Source organism: Gossypium arboreum, chromosome 2, assembly GCF_025698485.1.
Source record: "Gossypium arboreum isolate Shixiya-1 chromosome 2, ASM2569848v2, whole genome shotgun sequence".
In the NCBI taxonomy this organism is placed as follows: Eukaryota; Viridiplantae; Streptophyta; class Magnoliopsida; order Malvales; family Malvaceae; genus Gossypium; species Gossypium arboreum.
The window spans coordinates 48,334,421-48,343,582 of NC_069071.1; the positions used below are offsets into that span (position 1 = coordinate 48,334,421).

General features: G+C 32.2%; 1 protein-coding gene across 4 annotated transcripts; it reads left to right on the forward strand.

The window, feature by feature from the left end:
- The first annotated feature begins 204 nt into the window (after window positions 1–204).
- Window positions 205–4,275, forward strand: LOC108475390 (protein SET DOMAIN GROUP 40-like). 4 transcript variants are annotated; one of them, XM_017777352.2, is made up of 5 exons: window positions 205–550; window positions 650–785; window positions 902–1,042; window positions 2,312–2,377; window positions 4,040–4,275. In XM_017777352.2, the coding sequence occupies exons 1-4, from the start codon at window positions 498–500 to the stop codon at window positions 2,375–2,377; spliced, it is 396 nt and encodes a 131-aa protein (XP_017632841.1). In that variant the 5' UTR covers window positions 205–497; the 3' UTR covers window positions 4,040–4,275. The 4 variants fall into 4 exon arrangements, 3 of the variants coding, with proteins under 3 accessions (XP_017632841.1, XP_017632842.1, XP_017632839.1); XM_017777353.2 differs by lacking the exon at window positions 2,312–2,377 and having other exon boundaries at window positions 215–550; XM_017777350.2 differs by lacking the exons at window positions 2,312–2,377; window positions 4,040–4,275 and adding an exon at window positions 1,245–1,625 and having other exon boundaries at window positions 224–550.
- Window positions 4,276–9,162: the final 4,887 nt, after the last annotated feature.

Sequence of the window (9,162 nt, forward strand, 5' to 3'; positions counted from 1 at the left end):
GAAAAAAATAATAATTAAAATATTTAACTTGTTTATATTTAAAAATTCATAAATATCAAATGAAAATAACATGTATATATTTATAAAAAAATTAAAACAATATCATTAGATTTAAGTAAATTTACGTTAAGTATTTATAAATATGATATGTTTTAAGTAAAATTTAATTGGAGATTTAAGGGGTTAGCGGCGTTTATTAAAAAAACGCCGCAAAAAAACATAATTGTTTAACTTAAACGGGATTGTTTTCCTTTCTAAAATGTTTTCTTTTTCTCATGTCCGATCAGTATCCTCAAAACACCCCCAATCTCACCCCTCCGTTGCCCTTTTCAATAAAAAAACTCTCCAACAGTAGCGTCTCCATTATCTGGATGTCTCTTGCTTCCCCGACGCTGGGGGAAGAGGTGTGGCTGCTCTCCGACCGATTAGCAAAGGAGAGTTGCTTTTTAAAGTTCCAAAATCTACCTTAATCATAACTGACTCTCTTCTTTCAAGAGATGAAACTTTGTCTCTTGCACTCAAAGCCCATCCTTCTCACTCTTCTACCCAGGTTTGCTTTTGTGTTTCAGTATTTGATATATGTTTTAATCTGCGTTTCAACCAAACACAATGACTGGACTAAAGCAATTTGCCTATTTTCATTTGCAAGGCAGCTATTCACTGTTTGTTTGGTATATGAAATCAATAAAGGAAAGGCTTCTCCATGGCACCCTTATTTTCTGCACTTACCTCGTAGTTATTCCATACTTGCCGCTTTCGGTGAACTTGAAACGCAAGCCTTGCAAGTTCTGTCTCTTATTTTACCTCTTTTGCTTTTGCTTTTGCTTTCTCACATTTGCTTCACTTGTATTTCTTTTTTTCTTTTTTTTCTTTCTAACCTTGCTATTTATCTCGTTCTTAGGTGGATTATGCCATTTGGGCTGCTCAGAAAGCTGTCACAAAAGCTAAATACAAGTGGGAACAAGCCTTCACTCGCATGAAGGAACTTAAGCTTAAGCCTCCACTTCTCAGTTTGAAGGCTTGGATTTGGGCTACTGGGACTGTAAGTTCACAGTGTTTATTCTTCTCTGGGTTTTTCTTTTTCGGTTTTTATTTATGTTGGACAACTTCAACTTAGACTGTTATGCACATTTCACATGCATGCGTATGGATAAATATCTGGATAAACAAGCATACATGGGTTCCTAATTTATCTTCTCGTGTCTCTACTTAACATTTTCCTACATATTATTGCTTTGATAAAGGTTCAGATTATTGCTCGGGACAAAATACTGCAGACTTCCGGAAATATATGTTATTTATGCAAACATTTCTTAGTAATATGAGATTAAAATTTGGAGTGTCAAACAAATAATACTGTTTGAAAAGTTCAGAATTGGAATAGACTGCTGCTTTAAAGTATCTGTATGGATGGTTACGTCATCACCCAAAGTATGGTACTCTTGCACCACCGGAGCTTGCTAATTCTTTGTATTTTGCATATGTAATATAATTCTTTGTTTTTTTGGTTAGTTTTTTTCTTTTGGAACAATGCCTTGATATTGCAATCTTGGTTTAAGTGTAAGCCGCTTCCTCTAATGTTACTGTGGGATAGTTTGCTTATGTTGTGAATACTGTGATTACAAGAGTGTGTCTTTGCATATGATTTCCATGACTGCAGTGATTATATTTTGGACTTAGAGTTTTACATACGGTGACAGGATATAATTTTCCTTAAGATTACTAGAAGCTTATCCCTAGCATTACATTTTGGAAATGTTATTGTTATATTCTGGTATTAATCAAAGAAACATGTGATAACACAACATGTCGATCTTCTGTGTGCCAAACTCATATGGGTTGCATCATCTTTTCCTCTATTTCTCTTCTTTCTTATCTTTCAATGGTAAAGTGATGCATTGGTGTGTTATACATCTCTCTTATAGGGTTGAATTATTTACTTGCTCCATCTTTGTAACCTTAGGCTGCTAAAAATATGCTCCAAATAACATGTTGCACCTAGTTGGACCTTAGAAGACAAACTAGCTCTTCTATTCAGCTCCATGTAATTAGTTATTTGATTTGTTGAAGCTATTGGTTGATTTAGATGATTTGATTATGCACTTCCTCAATTTACATATACCCTTGATCATCTCTTTCAAAATGCCTTTTTTAATGCATTCAGATCTTGCATATGCAGTTTGATTTGTTTAGCCTCTATTACTGAGATTGTCCATTTAAAATTATTTGATGATAAACTTCCCTTTGCCTGTGGTGGCCATATTTTCAGCACTATTGAATTTAGTCTTTTGGTCTATGTCTGGATCTTTAGGCACTAGATTTGAAGCCAAACTATGTGTATGCTTGGGCAAACATGGGTAACAGTTATGCCAACTAGGTTTGTTATCTCCTGCACTGTTCTCTCATTGTCTTAACATTCATGAAAAGGGAACTGCATTTCTTACTTTATGTCTTCATTTCCTTTTGTATATTAAATTTATTATTATTAATTAAACAACATAAATAATATTTTTTTTGATCTCCTTAATTATTTGGGTCCATCTTACATAATAGTCAAATTTATTAATCAACTAGCCACTATTATTTGCGTGACTTAAGATTGAGTCTGGATTTCAGCAATTTTTTAATGTAGTCAATGTTATTCTGGTATAAAATACAGTTGGTACTAATTATATGAGTGCTTACTGATTGATTTCGCCCTTACCGACCGAAGTATGGTATATCGGTAGATAAAAAATAAATTTTAAAATATAATTTTAGATTTAAAGTTAAATATTTTATTCTTTATTTTTGATTTGTAGAAGATTAAAATATGTCATAAGTCCATGTACGCTTTTAAATTTTGAAATTTACTCCTATACTTTTATTTTCAAGAATTTAGTTTATCTATTTTTAGATTTTAAAACAACGTTAATAGTTGGACTTAAATTTTGAATTCAGAAAATATATGGACTAAATTCTAAATTTTTAATAGTAGAAGGATTTAAGGCATATTTTTAAATTTTTCAATTATGGATAGTATGGGATGATCTTATTGTTTAATTTATGGAATACTTTTTTACTTGTTCATTTTGAAATTGTTTAGTGATAGATTGTATTTGCAAGGCTTATTAAAAATATTTTATATTATTGATTAATATTTTATATTTAATATTTATAAATATTATATAATTTTTTAAATAACAATAAATATGAAATAAACCAGATAATATTGACTTTATTAATAAAAATAAAAACAATCAAATCTATTTAAGTGCATTTTTTAATCAATTAAAATTATTTTTGGTTTGGTTTTGAAGATCACTTATCCACAAAGCATAACTCATTCTATAATCCATCCGATTTATGCTTTTTTTTTTCTTTTTTTTAGTGTTTTTTTTATACTTTTCAGTGTACAGCCTTATGAAACACTTTTTATATCTGTCTTTTTTAAATCTTTGGATGTTGTCATTTTTTCTTGTAGTTTATTGCCTGTTATGTGTTTTATTTTTTTTCGATTGTTTATTTCCCTTTGATTTAACAACATTTTCTTGCAAATCTTTGAATAATTGAATCCTAGAATATATGTGTTTGAAATTTATTGATGTGGTCTGTAAGTTACTTTTTTGTTGTTTATGTTGTTTATTATGATTTACTAAATAAGAGAACCTAAATTAAGAAAAAAATAGGTGTTTGAAAAAAATGGTAGTTTAATTATTGTTTCCTGCTTGAAGTTGAATGCTGTCCATATATGATTTTGAATGCTGGAAAATTGCAGCATTTAATTTCCTGCTTAAAGTTGATTAAACCATGCTGTAAATGCAAAACATTTATATGTTGTTCACATGCTAAATTAACCATTAGTGAGCTTAAAATTGATCTATTCGAATGTGTTAAATTCATTGTTCAATGTGATGTTATTTATGCTAATGTATTGAGTATATTAAGTTGTGCAATTTGATGTTATATGTGGCGTTAATGTTGACTTGTTAATTGCATATTTTATTATTAATTTGACGTTATATGTGTCATTCATTAACTTTTGTTTCTTTTTTCTCAGGTTTGAGTTTTTGTTAGATGCATGGTTTAGGATTAGCTGAATTCATGCATAGTGACGACTTGTTTGAGCTAATTACTAATCTTAAAGTGTGCATTCTATCATTATTTTGTTCTATTTGTATTTTGTTAGATTTCTGGTGTAGTATGATAAGTGCGGTATTTTGTTTGATTATTATTGATAAACTTTCTATTTGGTGGGATATATATTTATATCATAGATATTATTCTTCTTCTCAATATTTTGATAATGAATTTTAATTTTTTATATTTTGCATGACTTTTATAATATTTTATATTTTTTAAATTTTATGACCTTTAGCGGCATTTTTTTAGATAAATGCCGCAAACTTTAGCGGCGTTTTTTGCGACGCTTGTAAAAATGCCGCAAATAGTTTTAGCGGCACTTAAAAGCGCCACTAAAAGCCTAAAAAAAGGACGCTAAAAGTCAATTTTGCTGTAGTGCACGCAGGCTGTATTTATAAAATTACAACCTTTGCAATTAATAAATTAAATGGGCTATCGGGCTATAACCATGCATTTCCAAACACTGTGCATAACGAACATAGAATACAATATATGATATGTTTTATTTAACAGCTTGTTAATGTGAATTACTAAATTGTCCCTTCAATTAATGTGGGCTACCATAGGGGTTAGTGGGCGATACCCCCTATAGGGGTTTCGTACATCGGTGCTGTAAGCGACAGACCCTAACGAAATTTTAAAAACTGCACTCAAATCTCTATGGAAAATTGTTATTGTTTGATAAATTTTTTAAAAATAGAATAATATTTTTTAAAAAAGTTTGTTCTGAGATGCTTCTTACTGGAACAACTTTTGTTCCTTTTTGAAATGTAATTAACAAGTTAAAAATTAACTTTGAATGATAAAAACCCCCACTGCCCCAAAATAGATTCGTTAACACTTATACAAGATCCAATAGGCTTCAAAATCAATGATTAGCACTTAATCATCAATTGAGAAGAACACATACTCACATATGTTTAATAGATTTAATAAGCACGTTCTTAATAGAAATTAACAGATATCATATATTCATAAAAACATATCGATTAAACATATGAAATAGCATGTATCTCATAGAATGGCATTAACCAATCAATTTAATCCTATATCTATATCATACAAGTGGCTCTGATTCCACTATTATAACTACCAGTACGCCCCGTGGTGTAGTGGAAAAATATTCCTGTGATCCACAGCCATGGATCCATGTACGAGGAATGAAACAGTTTGGTTTTGACCGAAAAATGATAAGAGGATGTTGCTGATTCAATGTCGATTCCAAGCCGCAACGAAAAGGTTCTGGCCTCTACGTAGTACACCTAGTCAACCACGAACAGAAAAAGGTTTTGAACAATTTCAGAGAGATTTCAAAGACGGTTGTTAGACCTTTTTGTCAATTTTTTTTAAAACACACTTACTCTAATTCAGGATTTTGGTGTCGTATAGTGAAAATGGAATCAAATCTTATAAAGAACATATGGACAGCATCAAACACGTTATACTCTTTCCAAAAAGAACTATACCATATGGAAAGTATTAAAAAAACGTTATATTATTTCCAAAAAGAATTATAACTACCATTTTCAATGTTTGATGAAATCAAAATAATAATTTATTATAATAACTTCGGTAAAAGATATTACGTTAAATTTTATAAGAATCAAATTCATCTATTAATCTTAACTATGTTCTTAATTTGTGTACAACAAGCTTGTATATTTAATTCGTTTAAAATTTAACTATCAAATTAATTTAATTCAATAATTAATTTAATTCATGTGAAAGCTAAACACAATACCAAATCTATTTTGATTTTGTTTGTTTTAACCATACGGTGTAACCCTTTAGGTTCTTGTAACGTTAGTAGTAATATTAGAACTGTAACACCCCGAACCCGAGACCGTCGCCGGAGTCGAACGCGAGGTGTTAACAGACTTCAACCCACTTATTGACAATTTTCAGACAAGCTGCCAATCTGAGTACTAGTCGCTCTAAAATTCATAACTTGAGTTTTACAACTCGAAAATCAGTTCCGTAAATTTTTCCTGAAACTAGACTCATATGTCCATCTACATATTTTTTCTAGAATTTTGGTCGAGCCAATTAGTACAGTTTATTAGTTAAAGTCTCGCCTGTTGTAGGGATCGACTACACTGACCTTTGTGCGTTACGAATTGGATATCTCCCTGTACAGGGCTTCAATACTAATGCCGTTTGTTTCTATAGAAACTAGACTCAGAGAGGAATCTACACATATATGGAATGACTCCTAATTATCTCTGGTTAATTTACAATGATTTTCCAAAGTTGGAACAGGGGATCCAGAAACCGTTCTGGCCCTATTTCACAAGAACTTTAAAATCTGTTAACTTATAACTCATATGACCATTTCGTTTCTTCCATATGAAAGTAGATTCATCAAGGTACACTTACATAATTTATTTGCTATTTAATACCATTCCTACTATTTTAGTGATTTTTCACATCCACGTCACTGCTGCTGTCAGCATCTGCCTTTAGTAGGCTTTACCTATTTCATACTTTCCATGATTCAATTGGCCCTTTTTACATACATAGCACAAAGCGTGATCATGATTAACCATTCCAATGGCTAATCGTTTCAAAATAATTCCATACCTCATAAGGGTCAACATACAAACGATTATAGTTCTATGCTAAAACGTATATAAGCCATTTTCGCATGGCTATCCAAGTTTACACAAACCGGAAGGTACATGACCTTCAACAAAGGATGGTCCTATACATGCCATTTCAAAGTTCAACCAAAATTTGTACCAAAATGGGGCTTCGATAGTGTGGATGACTTGACTTCTTTGATCCCGAATCCGATAGCTAACGAGCGAAACCTATAAAACAGAGAGCCAAAGCAACGGGTAAGCATTTTAATGCTTAGTAAGTCTCAAGCAATGAAATCAGCTTTGACTAAGGTATTTTATTCACATGGCTAATTAAACCACTTTACTAATTCACATTCCCATACTCATACTTATTTCACATCACCGACCCTTATGTTCATACACAAAAGAACAACTTAGCCCAAGGCGGTAGCTCGTTTATCAACTTAGCGATACTTACTTGTAAGAATTCAATTAGTACAAGCACATACAAACATACCTCATTGCTGGAATTTTCACAAGTGTATAAGCTGAAATTTTCACAGCAAGATTGCTCACTTCGAATCACATACTTTCGGATTTAACCGGATATAGCGACTCAGACGATTGCCTTGGTCATAACCGGATTTGGTGACTTGCACAAAGGCCTTGGTCTTAGCCGGATATATCAACTCATACGAATGCCTTCGGTCTTAGCCCGGATATATCAACTTCGCACGAATGCCTTGGTCTTAGCCCGGATATATCAACTCGCACGAATGCCTTTGGTCTTAGCCGGATATATTTCCAATGTTCACTTACATATATATCAATATTCAAGACACGTCCATAGTTCATTTTCGTTACTAAAGCTCTAACACAAAATATCTATCAACCTTTACTATTTCGGCTCAATGGCCACACAAACAAGGAGCATAATTTTGATATAATTCAAGTAGGGTCATCACTCGAAGACTTACCTTGGATGTTGTCGAGCGATTTCGACGGCTATTCAACTACTTTTTCCTTCCCTTTATCGGATTTAGCTCCCCTTTGCTCTTGAGCTAATTTACACAAATTTAACTTATTAAAATCTCATCATGATAGCTTATGGCCGAATATGACAAGGAGTGTAAATGGTCATATGGCCATCCTTTAGCTCAAATACACAATGGTCATGCACATTTTTACATCACAACAAGCAATTCAATACATTCAAACATCAACGTGAAGTTCAAAGTACTTGGCCCTTATATACATTAGGCATCAAAGTTGTATATGTACGAAATCATAAATCGAACTCAACACATTAGTTAATATTCCTCTTAGCCGAATTTTCTAAGCCAAGAATAGGCATCAATATGCTTGCCTCAAACCGAATGCATGCACACTAATTACCCCTCATGTGGCCGAATATACACTTAATACCACACAAAAAAAAACAGCATACATTTTACTACTAACACATTACATATCGTAATTCATTGCACATCTCTTATTTACTTCATAATCAACACATCATCACAAGCAAATATACACTTTGAATTAGTATATATGTCATACCAATCCATCATGTGCAAACATATATTCATGTAGGTGCAAGGGCCGAATTCTCAAGTGGCTTATATCCAAATATATACACATTTCCAAAGCTTAAATCTTACTTACCATGCAACATGCATGAATTATACTTATGGATATATCATGGCCGAATACCACAACACCACACCATTTCAATTTGGTCATGGTGAAACAAAGAACTTAGTATCTCATTCAAAAAAAATGCTAAAAGAAAATCTAAGAATCTTCAATCCTCCATCACATGTATCACTTTCAAGCTTGTTATTTAACATGCAATGGCATTAACACCACATTCACTTTGGCCGAATTTCATTCCCATGACATAACAAGGATTTGAACCATGGGCTAACAAGAACATTAAGCTAGCAACTAAAAACATGCATAAACCTCAAACATACCTTAATCTTGATGCAAGTTTAGCCAACCTCTTCCTAATCCTCTTCCAAACCAAGTATGAAGCAAAACTCCTTCCTTAACCTTAGTATTTTCGGCCAACAAGAGAGTGAAAAGAGATGAACAAAATTTTTTCTTTCTTCCTTTAGGACATTCGCCAAGCTATGGAGGAAGATGGACACTTTTTTTTGTTTCTCATCTACTAACATTAATTGTTTATTCCATAACCCTTATTTTATTCTTTCCATCATAACCCATTTACCACACATGTTTCATGACATGATTTTTGCCCATAAATCCTTGTCATGGCGGCCACTAGCTATGGGGAAATTTGACATGCAAGTCCATTGTTTTGCATGCATCCTTTAATTAGTCATCACACATTTCCCTCATACTTTCAAAGTTTATTACTAGGTCCTTTCTAGTGAAATTCACATCTATAATTCTAAATCAAAGCATAAAAATATCACACATGAGTTAACACACATTATAGGCAATAAAATAAATA

Excerpts from the sequence above, each read along its gene's own strand:
- LOC108475390 (XM_017777350.2), top strand. The coding sequence starts at position 498 with ATGAAACTTTGTCTCTTGCACTCAAAGCCCATCCTTCTCACTCTTCTA. Across the intron at positions 551-649 it reads CTTCTCACTCTTCTACCCAG|GCAGCTATTCACTGTTTGTT; the intron begins GTTTGCTTTTGT and ends TTCATTTGCAAG. Across the intron at positions 1,043-1,244 it reads GGATTTGGGCTACTGGGACT|GTTCAGATTATTGCTCGGGA; the intron begins GTAAGTTCACAG and ends GCTTTGATAAAG.